This window comes from Haemaphysalis longicornis, unplaced genomic scaffold (genome assembly GCF_048455015.1).
Source record: "Haemaphysalis longicornis isolate Haplotype H1 unplaced genomic scaffold, Haemaphysalis longicornis Haplotype H1 scaffold_9, whole genome shotgun sequence".
Taxonomy (NCBI): Eukaryota; Metazoa; Arthropoda; class Arachnida; order Ixodida; family Ixodidae; genus Haemaphysalis; species Haemaphysalis longicornis.
In genome coordinates, this window is record NW_027526460.1 from 38,760,832 (window position 1) to 38,775,971 (window position 15,140).

General features: G+C 47.3%; 1 protein-coding gene across 2 annotated transcripts in view; it reads right to left on the reverse strand.

The window, feature by feature from the left end:
• LOC144151924 (uncharacterized) overlaps positions 1-14,326 on the reverse strand; it is a 541,357-nt gene extending 527,031 nt beyond the window's left edge. The window contains exon 1 of one of the 2 annotated variants that reach the window (XM_077683093.1): positions 13,798-14,322. In XM_077683093.1, coding sequence (XP_077539219.1) covers positions 13,798-13,854 — 57 coding nt within the window. In that variant the 5' untranslated portion in view covers positions 13,855-14,322. Of the gene's footprint in view, positions 1-13,797 lie in introns of both variants that reach the window. The other variant, XM_077683094.1, reaches the window with a different exon arrangement.
• Positions 14,327-15,140: the final 814 nt, after the last annotated feature.

Genomic DNA, 15,140 nt, shown 5'->3' on the forward strand with positions numbered 1-15,140 from the left:
CGATATAGATGGATATGACCATGACTAGTATCACAACAGTGGAAAGGGCCGTAAATAAACAATATTAAACCTAATGCAATCTGTGGTGGTGTGTCATTCAGACATTACATAGAAAGAACTTCTTCAACTTCGCCATGGCTTAAGCCTTGCGCGACTTAGTGCAAGCTTCGTCAATTTTTCTTCTTTCCGCGTTCGCATGAACGCAGACTAAAGCAACGCTTTATACGGACAGACTGTCCCCCGCTGAGCAAAAAAGTTTGCCGAAAAAAGTGTTCTATAGAGGATGAGAGGTTATGGGTGGACTTCGTGTTGTCGACTTCGCTGTCACGGGACTGTGGAGCTAGCTTCGATTTGTATCAATAATCCTTCCTGCGCATGTTGCTCAAAGCGTTACCGTCGCGAATAAAAAGTGTCTCATATTACAGGTGGCTCTCTCCTGTAATATGAGACACTTTTTATTCGCGACGGTACGCATCTTTGGGACTGTGCCAAGAACCTGCACCAAGCTGCAACGATGACAACGATCCCGCCGCGGCTCGAGGCCGCAATGCGTTGCTACGATCAAGAAGCCCCAGCCCAGGCCGTCCAGCAGATCTCGGCGGCCCTCGAAAGGCAACGACCGAGTGAAACCGGAGGGAGGCTGCCACCCCAAAACAGGGGCAGGCGCAGTCGACCAAAGGGAGTAGTGAGGCCGCCGCCGAAGTAGAGGCGCCAACAGCGGGGAAGACGTCATGGCCGCGTCACCGTGACGCCTTCCTTACATGGGACAGCTAATCGTTCCGCAGGCCTTTTTAATAAAGTTGATTCGCTCGCTCGCTCATATTACACGTTGAATCAGAGCTGCACGGATTCATTACGGGCTGGAAATCGAGGCAACTATAGCAATTAAACACAAGAAAAAAAAAAGAAAAGAACTGATGCGAGGTCTGTTTTGCTAGATATTATTGGTAAGGCATTCCGGGTGGTACAACTGATTATTAACAATGACATTCCTCGTCCAACTTGTTTCTCGTTCTAAACATAGATTCTTGGCTTTAAAATTGGCTTATGGGCCGCTAACAAGGCCTGAGGTAGAGATTCTGCTGATAACGCTTCTTTTACATAAAAAAAAATTACAGTGATGAGGGCGGGTCTTAAAGCGCTGTAAATATAAATGCCAATGTAGACGAATTCATAAATAAACTGGTAGTACTGATAATATCGTCCTAGCGCGGTAAGTTCTATAACTTTGGGGGGAAAAGTTTGTTAAAACAATAGATTTTGCCCTTTCCTGTTGAGCACTCGCGATAAAGTTTGCTTTGCCTCGAGGCGTTCCTAGTCGCGCAGAACAAAAACGCATTAAACCCAGTTATAAAAACCTTGATTGGGTGCCAATATTTCTTTCTGACGCCTACTTCTGCCCTCAGTTCCTGCCTATGTGAACAACGTGAAGCGGTTCAATTCGATTAGGCGTACTCCGTTGAAGAACCCTGCGATGCAGTAACGAAGCTGGTCGATGAGGCCAAACAGTCGACAGACTGACCAAGGGTAGTTCGGATTAAGTTGAACGCGAGGTCGGGAGTTCTCGCATCTTTGCGGCTGCCCATCGCAGCCTGTTTTACTTACGGTATTTGGACAAAGAGAGCTTGAAAATATTTATCGAAGCATTCCCTGCGAAAAAGGGGGAGTTTTGATTGATTGATTGCAGGGTTTAACGCGCCGACGCAACGCAGGCGATGAGGCGCGCCGTAGGGGGGGGGGGGGGGCTCCGGATTAATTTTGACCACCTGGGGATCTTTAACTTGCGCCGAATTATCGTGCACACGGGCGTTTTTGCTTTTCGCCTCCATCAGAAAAGCGGCCGCCGCTGCCGGGAAGCGAACCCGCGTCCTGGTACTCAGCAGCACAACGCCTTAGCCACTGAGCCACCGCCGCGGGTAAAAAGGCGAGGGGTGACCGGACAGTTGTACACGTAGCGATTAATGGCCGGAGGGGATCTGGCTGAAGAGACACGCAGGATCTGGCTGTGAGCTGGGTTTTCGACTTTCTTCAGCTTGCTGGTTGGTTTCAAACCTCCGGAGAAGGTCATGAATATAGACTGGTACATTAGGCACGAAAAATCATGGTTTCAGGCGCCTATATCAGGCTCTAAAAAGTGCCATTTAGGCATTTATAGGCACCAAAAACTCGTTTAGGCACATGTAGGCTCAACTCGTATTTCACGGCAAATTTTTGATTTGCAGTAAAAAAATTACGCACACCTTTGCAAAACGACGACGATGGTTGCACACGAAGCTTTCCCGTGACACAATTCTTTGATTGTCGTCGATCTTTTCTGAACCACTTCGACCATGTCGAAATCGAGCAATAGGATAGACACCGGTTTCATAACGCGTGGGACCGATGTTCGATTCCGGCCATGGGAAGCGTTTTCTTCTTTCTTTCGGCGTTTTCGCCTTACATACGCCATCAGGGAGAACACTAAAGCTTCGCTTTAAAAAACGGTGAATCTGATCCTGCGGGAAAGTATTGTTTTTTTTTCGTGAAAATTAGCCGCACAAGAGTTGCTATTTCAAAAGGTTTACGTGGAATGCAGGTTGTTTCGACCACAGAAGAAAAGCTCTAAAGGCATGGCAAGCCAGAAAAAGTTCAATTATTTGCTGCCTGAAAAGTTCTATTCTAAGTTATACCTCATTCCAGTTTATATTTGTGTGCGACAAAAAGAACACTCGGCGTTCACTGAAGTTGGGGGAGCTTGCTTGTACTTCGGGACACTCCATGACCTGATTCCACCTGGAATATTAGAATGTTGGTGCTGAGAACCTTCGGTAGCTTTTTTTTTTTTAGCGAAGGGAATCCATGAATTTTATGTCAGACAAAAAACCAGACTGCAAGACAGGAATGGCTCTACCAGCAATCGGACCTTTCGGGATGGCGGCGGGTCTGTGTTGCACCTTCGAAATGAGCTCAGAATTCTTAGAGTGGCGTCGAAGCTGTAAGCTGCAGAAATGTTTTCTACTAAGAGTGTGAAATCAGCACATGAATGTGCCAAGTCACACTGAAATGTAACATGGAGTAAATTTCGGCTGAGGTGCTTTTGTCCTCTGCGGCGCTGTAAGTACCACAGGCGAGTGCTTTTGTAGTAGTTTTCCGCAAAGTTTTTGAGGGGTAACAACGGGCTCTGGTGGAAGAGGCACCGGTAACTGCTGCTTGATGACAACTGCAGACTGAAGAAAGATCTTCACTAGAGGTATTTGTTTGTTGACAGAGCATAACGACCTCCTCAGCTCTTCACAGCACCGATGAATCCCATTGATTTTATAGGGAAGAGCAATTCCGTACAAATTCCGCCGATCATCATCATCGTCATCATCATAAAATCATCGTCACCGTAATCACCATCATCATCAGCCTGTGTATGTTCACTGAAGGGCGAAGGCATCTCCCAAAGACTCCCAGCCACTTCTATGCGAGTTCGCCGAGTCTGTTCTTTGTTACAGTATTTTATTCATACAGATATATACCGCGTATATTTCCAGGGATTTTTTCTGAACCATTCCGTGTTCTCCGCTGTCTAATGTACAAGGCATGACCAGCTCACTTTTTGCCGCGTCGCGTAGACTGCGCGGTAGAAAGAGCTCGATGAAGTTGCATAAACTGCGATAAGCGCACAGGGAAGCAAGAGTTCACTCTCCTTGGGTGCCTGGTTGGCTTTGGACACCATCGACAATGAATGATAACTAACGCTTCCAGGGTGGGTGGCGAAGGCAACCGGTACTGAATTGGTGCAAATGGGTCAGGATGGATGGAGGGAGAAAGAAAAAATAACGAATCGTGTGCATAGGTGGAAATCGACGTAACGCGAAGGTTTCGGAGTAGCATACCTCGGTTGAAATTAACTTACTTGTGGCACTTTATGTCAGTGATATCGCGCTTGGTGTAGTCACTGATTTTTCATAAATGTGAGCAGTGGCGAGTGCGCCGAGAGATGCGAGACGTAAGGGGAAACGTTTAAATCTCTCAATCTTAATCTCAATCTCTTTGGCAAAAGCTCCGCAGCCCCAAGCGCAGATAACGTGATACACGCAGGAACTATTCCGCCAATCGGTGTCCTGGTGCAACTTCCTAAGGGCGTATCTGGTGTACGTTCCCTGGTGATGAATTTGCCCGCGTTAATGCAGCCATAACCGAGCAGCAAATTGTTCTTACGGATTCCTGAAGTTTCCGACAATCAGCTACGTGGCCAATCCTCCGGGGAGGATACATGCCACAAGAGCGTTCCGCTTACGAACGACGCCAACGATTTTTTCTAACAGAATTGCAAATACATTAACATTGGTTGGTTTCAGCTTCTTGAAGCCCGGCTGAATAAAGTTGATTTTCTTTCATTGTGCTTTTACATACATTACCGTATTTTCTGGAGTTTTGGAGGCTGACAAAGCAGAGGCATGGTAGCTCGCAATGCACATTGGCACCTCTAAACATCAGTTTTTTTTGCGCCTATCTAGATATTGTGCTCATCCTGTAAAAAAAAAACTTACAACTGTACACCCTACAACAGGTTTGCGTGCAGCCAATCCCGGTCCAACAAGATGAGAAATAACATATAAGGCATGCGAAGGAAAAAATCATTACACATAACGACCCTAACTTTATTAAATTCCACAACATTATTTTTTCTTAAAACATGGAGGGCGCTTTCTATACATTTCGTGTGGAGCACCATTATCGACTTAACCGATTTTATTCTAATAGGTGGTGAAAGAAAAACACAAAGGTCGTACCCCTCTGGCTATTCTAAACGCAAATAAGTGAATGCAAGTGAAAATACCAGAAAAGCATTATTGCGTAGTGGTCAATTTTGAATTTTCGGTATCAGACAGAAATACCACCAAGCCGGTGGTTATAAAGTGTTGTACCAAATGAAAATTTTCATTTATTGGTAAATTAAGTGACAACAAAGTTGTCCAAAAAATGGCATGAAAGTGAAACGAAATCTCTCCTTTCGGATCCACTTCAAAAGGGCTCCCACAAAAAGAGAAAGCACTTATGTAAACGTAGAAATGAAAGAATGCGCGAAAAGTACGTTATGTGCTAACAGAATAAAGATATCTCAGGCCTTGTAAAAACTGCAAAATAAAATGGGGTACGTCTTTCATTTTATGCCACACTGCGCCGTCGCTATCTTGCTCGCAGAGGACCAGGCCTCCGTACGCCATTCAATATATCGGCAATTGTACAAACACCGCTCTACTCCGGCGAATTGTGCTGGGCCTAGCTCGCTTTGCCTAGTCCTTTTGTCTACCCCTCCTCTCTCTCAGCGCTCCCGAAAGGAATACTTTTTGCTATGCCTTAATTCCTCCAGCACAAGTGTACCGCCAAAAGCGCACTCCCCTAAGGCCGAGCTACTTTGTGATCTTTCAATGCGGAAATTGAATTGTTCCGTGAAAATTGTTCTCCGGGGTTTTATCTCTACATTGCGCAATTACTTTTTTTCTCTCAGAAGAGCGCCCAAATTACTTTGCAAGGGTAGGGGCTGCATAATGCTGGTGCTCTCTTACAAAGAGATCCCAATTTAGGACGTGAAAAATAACTTAGGAATCGTGCAGTTCCATGGGGCTTTACGTACGATGCTAAGGACTATAACTGGAATTCGTCAGCGTGTTGCATGGTTTCGGCCTCTATAAATTTGTATACACTCCTGGAATTACGTGTTCCGAGCATTTGTCGGGGAACGGAAATGTGAAATTGTTCTTCTGGAAAGTGCAGATAGCCAACAGGTTCATGAATAGGTGTCGTCATGTTCCATCAACTGTCATGGAGCCAGTTGTTTACGAAGTCACATAAAAATATTTGCCAATTAGTGTGAACAAACATCACCTCGATGAAGCTGCTTAAAATATTACAAGTACAAAAGGAAGCAATTCGGGCAACTGAAAAAGTTCCTTTCCCAACGAAAATTTATCAGCTGTTTTTAAAACACCGAATAACGAAAGCGAAAAAGATATATCGACACAAAGTTATGCTTTGCCATAGGTCTGCAAAACGAGGCGACTTTAGATTGAACAGTTCTTCTAGAAAGCATAGATATATATGCGGATCGATATAAGCCCCTTTGGAGGCTTCCATTATCAAAGACTAAACATGGACAGCCGCTGCTGAAACACGTAATTTCTAGTGTACTTAAATGTTTTCAGACAAAAAATTGACGCCCTCGCTTCGAGCAACGATCGCATATTAGATTTATTTGCGTAAATGTTGTATTTATTAGTGTTCTGAAATCTCTAATGTACACCTGAAGTTTCCAGCCTGTCATTGCAGCGTCAGCGGTTGCTGCTCTGTCAAGCTACATGGTTGCAGCCTTTTCTCCGCCCGCTGTTTTCACCTCTGTAGGAACATTGGTAGAAAAAAAAACTTAGTGCCCTTAACCCTTTTCCTGGAGGATGACAAGCGAAGCTGGGTGCAGTCCAAGGAGCGCACGAAACAAAACACGCTTATTTGTAATCTGCGATTGAGCATACTGCCTACACATAATTAGCTGAATTTGGAAGAACGCGAGCTTTATTCTAGAGGACAAACATGGGGCGGTCCACTTCCCTCCCGCGTTGTAGGCTTCTTACTGGCTGTGTAACACACCAATCCAAACCGCTAGACCCGAAAGAACTGTTGTCAGGTCACACCGGGTACGTCATCGGTGAGCGCCAGAAACCTCGCCGTCCGTGCACTCCACCTCACACCCCCCATTACTGTGCACGAATAAACTGGCAACCACTGACGTGCCCGTGCTTGACCTGAAAGACCCCGGCCAAACCGTCGCTGCGGGAGCCCTTCAAGCTGGACGGTAAGAACACAGGCCAAAACGTCCCTCCAGGAGCCCTTGAAGAAGTAAACACAAAAGAATCTGTAGCTGTGGAGTGTTCTGCTATGGTGGGGCGTTGCTGTAGCGAATTTATAATTCATCATTACTGGCTCAAGTCGGCGTTCCAAGCGCGCAAGTTTCTCTTCAACCTGGAGGGATTCGCAACTACTCGACGCTGTGGAACTTGAGGCGAAAATGGTCGCTGCTGCACGTTTTGCTGCAACGGCTTTCCGTTGTTTTCGCGCCCATTCGCACTTTTGTGCATGCCTACGTTCCCTCAGTTCCTGCTTTCCTTCCCCCAAGCAAATGACACGCGTCCGTCCCAAAGCGAATTAGAATTGCAACTGCTGATAAAGGTGCTAGTGGCGTTATGAGTCGATTACGGAATTTGCGAAAGTGGCATCTTTAGTGGTGAGTGGTGTAAAACTTGTAAAAAGGCATCGGTGGTGGCGAAGGTGAGGGAATTGCCGTCTGATCTCCATAGCCGTCACTATGGCTTCACCAGAATGACAACAAGTGGGATTATACACGTCTACAGTTTCGCTGTAACAGACCTCCCACTTATAAAGGTTGCACCTCCGCAGGCATGGGCTACTGCTAGGAAGCGTTAATTGGAAGTGCAGAAAAATAACTCCGCATGCGCCTTGGTACCGGCAACGATGACACCAAGTTCTTCGTACCATCCCCAGAAAAGTAGCAAGCATTTACTGATGACAGCTGTGGTCACTACCTTTCGCCATTTTATGTCGAGTAAGCGATGCTGTTGAAGTGAAATATGTGCATGTAGCTGCCCGTGGCGGAAAGAAAAGATCGAATGCATCCTTCAAGACATAGTGAAAAATAAAGGCACTCTTATTTTACAAACTACGCAGGAACCAAGCTTTTGTGTGAGCTGAATGAGCCACTGGGCTAGCGAAATCCTTTGATGCTCGCAGTCGGTACATTTGTTCGACAGACTTAAAAAAACAAAATGCTACACGCGCCTTGCGAAGAATAAACTTGCATCTTCGCCTGCCTGCTTTTTATTTCTTTTATTTAAGAGTTGCTCTTCTTTGGAATAAAAAGTAAACAGTGCACCACCTCTCCTGCCGAATGGGTTATCGAAGTTCGCAGTCGCAAGGGAACAAATTTCTGAATAATTAAATTTTGCTCAACGCAAGCGGAACAAACTAATCTTTTAAAGTGCTTGCGACCACCACATTCACTTAAAAAGTGATTACTACTGCTGGCATCTGTAGAAAAGAAAAATCTTCAAGGTATCTGAATAACACAATCCCACTTCAACCTGCAGTGTACGGCAGTGCCATGCCGAGCACTGTCCTAAAGGGTGATTCCTAGTGACTAGGTGAGGCATTCATCCTTTGCCTACGATGGTTTTTTTTTTCTTACAGCTACGTCTCCTTGCAGCTTACATGTTTGTTTGTTTGTAGAGTGGTTTCTCCAATGAAATAGTTCTACATCGTGCAACTGTTTTAGGCCGCGCATCGTAAAGCGTAAACAACTTTCTGAAACTTTATTTGGACTGCCAGGATTGGGTTGTGCGATTACTTTTCTGATATTAATGGTTTCGCCTATTTGATTTTTAACTTTGGCAAACTCTGAGGGTACGTGCGTTGTAGCCTAGAGGCCAAGGCGTTATAGAGCTGATATATGTCAATCCCGCAGCTCACTACGCGAGCTAGGCCGAGGAACTCTCAGGCATTGTGCTGCCAAGACCAAGGATGCGGGTTTGGGTCCGACCGCAGCGGCTTATGATAGAGCTGAAAAACCAGAACGCGTGGGCGTCAAGATTTCTGCGCACGGTAAAGATCTCCTCCTTGAAGCACGGCGCACTTCAACAGGACAGAGGGAGGAACTCGCACACAGCGCTGTATCCGTGTCCCTTCCTCTGTTTTGTTGTAATGCGCTGTGCTTCAAGGATGTCAAAGTACCAACTGGCCCGTCAGTCCACACTCGTCAAAGATTTCCTTGTGCTCAAAATTAATCCGGAGCCGTTCACATGTAGTGGACGAGCGCGTTTTTAACACGAGAGGGTTTTATTCCGGGTTACACCAATATTCCTATGTTAAGGGTACACCCCTGCAAACAGGGTCCTCTTGCGGGGAAGCAACCTTTAGTACTAAAGATTACGTTATACTTGGGGTTGTTCGTTTTCGGGTTTTATTTTTAACACGAACGTGTTTTATGTCGGGATACACCAAGATTTTGCTGACGTCATATCCGTCACGAAAATGACGCCAGTACACCCTTGCCGAATCGGCCCACCAGCAGAACGTCGCTTGCCAAGCACACGCAGGACAGCCGCCGACCCGCAAATCGTGCTCAGCTGGAGATTTCGCTGCATATTTCACTTTCGTGTTTTACCGATTCCTATGACAGAGGAATCTACCGCAGTTTTTTTCTGATAAGATGGCGCACGTTGCACCGAGAAAAACTCTTCCCAGCAATACATTTGTATTTAGAAGTGAAGCTGATGTCAAGAAGATGATTGTAAGCTAGATTTTTGGAAGGTGGCTTCCCCGCACTGCGCGTTGCCCGACGAAGCCTACTTTGTACTCCCCGCTTCAACACACCCTGTCCCTTCGCCTCCCCCGCTTGATATGTTGATACAAGAAAGATTACATTTTTACCCTGAAATTATCTCCCCAGAAATGCTTGTGTGTCTAAAAGTAAAGGAGACCTTGGGAAAATCAGTGTAAGCTTAGTCTTTGCAAGCTGGATTCATTTGGGTTCCAAATTTAAGCTTACTCACAACACCGCTGGAAGCTGCCTCGGCGCGGCAACTTGGTTTGAGCGGTAGTTTGTGGCCAACCAATAACTCACAAACAGCTCCGCTGGTTATTCACCCTCGCAGAGTGGAATGGCACGGAATTTTTATTTTCTCTTCACAGCGGCGTCCATTTCCATACGATTCACGTTGTCGCAAACGTAGACGATTACGGTCTCTTGTTTTCACGTTTGATAATACTTGGATTTTCGGTTTAAAAATGGCCGTAGAATGGTGACGTGAATGATTGATTGACTGTAGGGTTTAACGCGCCGACGCAACGCAGGCGCGCCGTAGTGGAGGGCTCCGGATTAATTTTGACAACCTGGGGATCTTAACGTGCGCCGAAATCTCGTACACACGGGCGTTTTTTGCTTTTGGCCGCCATCAAAAAAGCGGCCGCCCCGGCGGCCGGGAATCGAACCCGTTACGTTGTGCTCAGCAGCGCAACGCCTTAGCCACTGAGCCACCGCGGCGGGTGTGACGCGAATGGAGCCGGCCACCCCGCAAGAACATGCAGGTACAACGTAAACACCGCACTCGTGTGTCAACAGTGGCGGGTGTGTAGGCGCGCGCATGCGCGACTAAGCCTGTGTCTCTCTGCCTGTGTGCGCGCGTGCGTGTGCGCGCACGTGAGGGTCGGCGGGCTTAGCTACGGGCTGTGCATAGTACAACCAGGGCTCATTTTAGCTTTTCTTTCCCCGAGCGCGTTAACAAGCCACCGTCAGTTCACCCGTGAAGAAGGAGGAGCTCGGTCGCGCTTCACTCAAAACCAAGCACGAAGAAACTTTGAAGCTACGACGCGGGACCGCTTGCGCCTCACGACGTCATAACGACAACGCGGAATTGGTTTTTATGTCAGTCGCTACGAGCGTGAACTCTGGCGCCAGAGGCAGCGAGATAGATGCGTTCGGCCGTGAAGGAACTCCGAGAGGAAAGTATCGTCTCAAAGTATAAGAGCAGCTGGTGACGCTGTCGTGGGCTGTGAAAACTCTTGAAACTCCGCCGGCGTATCTCGAGTGCGTTGTCAAATATTCCAGAAGCAGCAGTAAGTGTAAGTGCAGTGAGCTGCGTCGAAACCGTGCATTTTCGCGTCATCGCTTCCACGACGCTGCGGCTCGCTACGAGGCGCCGTGTCTTTACTGCCGTCCAGGAGCAAGATAGAAGCACGCTCCTCGCGCGGGCGAGCAGTGTACGGTGCAGCTTTCTTTCTTGGTGCGATAATCAGGACAGGTACTTTTCTTCTATTTTGCGCTCACCTGTACAGAAACAGGGCTCATGACAGGCTTGAGGAGATTAGCACTTTGTTAGCGAAGAGTGGTGAAACTAACGAATTTGAGTTTTTTTGTAAATACTGCGTTGGGATTCCCACCTCCTCGTAATGGGGCATATTCCCTGGTGCACTTAAATGTTTCGCGAAATTAATAACTTTGATCGCGGCGCGTTTTCGTGCCAATGTCCACACACGCACAAGCACACGCACACGCACAAGCATGAATGCATAAAAAGACAGCTCTGAGAAGAAGTGTAACGAAAAAGGGACAATCTTCCACACCTCCTTTTAAACAAGCTGTCTCTGTAACAAGAAGGCGGGTACCTGTATCTTGTTTACTATTGGAAAAACATGTTTGTCAGCATTTCTTCTGCTTGACTGAATAAACGTTTCCTCTAAGGTAGCAGAATACCAAGGATATTCATAGACGTACATTACTTGACCTCATATTTGATGCCAACCGTGTAGTAACTTTTAAGACAAAATTTAGCTCTGCGTTTTCTGTTGGCGACCACACGTATCGTGTTGCGCTCAAGACTAAAACCCGCCACTCCTATCGTTTAATATTCCCGTCGCAGGCGTATCTGTATATATTCGTTATCATTCTTTTCCTGTCACTCCGCAGGCTTGCATTCTGGTAGGTTCCCGGACGTGTTCGCGGATCCCTGTGAACAAGATTCAGTACTTATGTCGTTCGCAGAGCATAGTGTTCCGTTAGGCAACTGTGTTCAGCTGCACGCCTCTTTCCGCGCCCGAAATCTCCTCTCGTAAGGACTCCATCCGCAGGGTTTCATCGTTCGTATGAGAAGAATTCGCCTTCAAGCGCTGTTCGACTTATCGCAGGCCACACCGCTCGCCCGAGCTTCAGGACGACTGTTATCGCAGGCCCCATCAGCGTTACATGTATGATGAATGAGTGTGTGGTGAGGTGTGCTATTTTGCGTCGAGATAAAGCAATCACACTGGGGGACATAGCAATGTTACTACGGAAGGAATTCCCTGGAGAAAAGAAAGTGGGATACGGAGCCACCCTGTATACTCGATGGTTTCAATGGCGGGACATATCTGATTTCTTCGCCAAGCTTTGTAATTTTGTACTCCAAAGCCTCCTTTTTCACAAGAGAAAGCGATTTCGGCGCATATGTGCACCTTACCCTTATAGAAAGCGGCAAAGTGAAATTGGGGGGAGGTGGGGTTCAAATATGATAATCCTCGCTGTGCGTGCGCGCGCGTGCGTGAGAGAGAGAGAGGTGGGGAGCGTGCGTGTGTGGATAGAGACAGAGGGAGAGAGAGAGGAAGAGAAAGAGAGAGAGAGAGAGAGAGAGAGAGAGAGAGAGAGAGAGAGAGAGAGAGAGAGAGAGAGAGAGAGAGAGAGAGAGAGAGAGAGAGAGAGAGAGAGAGAGAGAGAGAGAGAGAGAGAGAGAGAGAGAGAGAGAGTACTGAAGCTTTGAAGATGATGGGGAAGCAGAAGAAAAAGGAAACGTTGGAGAAGGTGGCGTCCTCAGTGCATTGCCAAAGTTTCCAAAAGAAGACTTGCCCTAGTTTGCAACGCCGCTACATTGTCCAACGTTTTCTTTTAACAGCAAAGGTGATCTTGGTTGACGCTTTCATGGGACGAATTTTGGTAACGCGGTCGTAGCGATGTGGAGAGGAAATAGCCTAGCTAGTAGGAGAGCAAGCGCGAAGCACACATGCAGCAGATTCAAAGAATGTTTGTACGAGACGCTTGTACAGATAAAGCTTTTGTAAACTGCTAAATCTGGTGACAATGATGACCCTTGTCAACATTGTTGAGCAAATTTAAAACAAAGCGTGTTTGAATCAAGGCGTGAATACATAAGTGATATTTACATTTGTTATTTTAATTAAAAATGCATGGCCGTTTGACTTTCGAGACGGCAAATAAAAATACGCAATAAAGAACGTGCTCGCAGCGCCCCCTCGTGGCAGGGTTCTTATAGTTCGAAAGTAACAAAAGGCTCCAGTATATGGGGCAATCATTAAAACGCAACAAAATGAATTGGCCCTAACGGGAATCGATCAGCTGGATGACCCGAGGTTGCTAATTGTGTTCATGGCGAATGCCTTATAACCTTCGACTTAAAGATGCGTGCTAGGGACGCGTACTACGGACCGCATGAGTAATTTAAGCGTGTTAATTAAACTACATTTTCGCTAGACGTCCTCTTTACTTAGCGATCAGAAAGCGGATATGTGCCTAGTCATAAAGTTAAACCTGGATGTGAGGAAGTGGACAAGCCTTCGCAATTTTTCGTTGCATGCAGGCTTAGAGTTAAGGCTCGTGTGAACTAAGCAGCCACGAAGCCAAAATGTTAGGCACCAGTTAAGGGGAACTCACCCTTCAAGGTTTCATTTCACAGTAAAAAACTGCTAGAGTTGCGCCTGCTGCTTTCGCACGAGCTTAGGCACTACACGGCCCTCGAAACAAAGTAAGCACACTTACCACCGTATTCACAAATGTAACTCAAGTATCACTTTTGCCTTTTGACAATTTTCGGTGCCTTAACCCGTTTCAAGGACCAAACTTATGCTGAAAGGGTACCTTTTCACGAACTTGATGCTCTTTTCCCGACTCAAAATCGGTGAGAGTGTATTAGCTGGGATACTGTACCGGGCGGCGTCGTATTTCTTTCTCCCCGGTGGAGACAGCATATCAAGTTTTGAGCTTCGGTTTGAAAAGACAGAAGTTCAACTTTTTGTTTTCTGGCAGCTGCACTCATCGCCGACCAACCGATACCCGAGATAACAGTGGAGACGTGCGACTACACGCCGACAGGTAGGTCTGGCACCTCAAAACTTGAACCGACACCGCACTGACACGTGGGAACGCACGTCTGCGTTCTAGTCCAGCTTCTTCGCATGCTACTACTCGCCCCGCGGCATTGCAACGGAACTTACCGCTTCGACGCATCTGCGCGGACGGTACAGAAGCTTGTGATGGGGTATTCCAAACATAACTTTTCCCGTGGAGCCAGGCGGTTGTCCAATTCTGAAGTTGGCCGCGCACACGCCCACGCACTCGGGAAAAATGGGGCACACTCGAAGAAAGCCGTAACAAACGTAGCAACATTGCCGAGCTCAGCAAGAGTGCAGAAGTCTCACTCGCGGCAGGCGTTCGGTCTTGACCACGGAGCAAGCTCTTGTCTCACTAAAACCAAAAGCTCGAAATGGCGAAGCAGCAGCAACTCTGGCAACGCCACGTGACTTATTTTTCGCTACGCGTCCCCAAGTGCCGTCAACGGCGGGCAGCCATGGCGCAGCTATTGGGTGCCCAGCGCTTCAACCACTCCTTCGTGGCGTTATCTGCTTCTTGAACAAAACAGCACCAATAAATAAAGAGTGATAAGGTCGGCAGCAGCGACCACCTAATCAACGGAGCAGTACGCAAAGCCAAGTCGCCGCCGAACCATGACCGGGCGGATTTGCTGACGTTGCATCGGTGGCGTCTGCTACATTCGCACTCTTCGAGCCCGCAATCGCGGTGCTCAGTCCGGTCTTTCGCAATCTGCGAATTTCTAGATGGCGTGAACACGATCGCACATATTCACGAACGTCTATTATGCTGGGATGCGCCAAGATCTGGGGCGGTATTCTCGTAACCGGCCCCTTTGAAAATGTCCCTTTTGCGTCTCTTTCATCGGGACGTACTTTCGGTTAAGGAGTGGGCCTTTTATTGAAATACCGTAACTGTTCTTGCAAAAACATTTTAAAGAAGTGAAACCGTATCAGAGTATCTTTTATGTGTTTTTTGTTCCGCGAGCGAACCAACAATAAGGCGACGAAAAATCGTCTGCTCCAAATCGTCTGCTCCGGGTAGCCACGGCTCATAGTTCCGCCGTGCTTGTAAGGCGTCACATCCGGGTGTTCGCTTTTAGCCAATCAGGGCTCGCTCAAAAGGGACACTTTCGAAAGGGACACAAAAGGGACAAAACACGGGAATACCACCCCTGATTGACGTTATATCCGTAACGGAAATGACATGGTCAGAAAAACGCGGCTGCTCCAGGATTCGAGCCGGGTCCTCCGTTGCCGCAACGGCAGGTGCCAGACGCTTTATCGACTACATGCTGAAGCGCAGACAGCCGTATGAACACGCCATCAGTTCCGTAAAACTTTATTGAGGTTAGGGAAGGGATTAAAGGGGGAAACTTGGGTGGAGTCCTCTTTCCAGGGCCCCAGAAGCTTCTGCCCCGGCCCAGGCCCTGTCGATCAGCTGGCGCTGGTCTTCCAAGGCCTCGCTG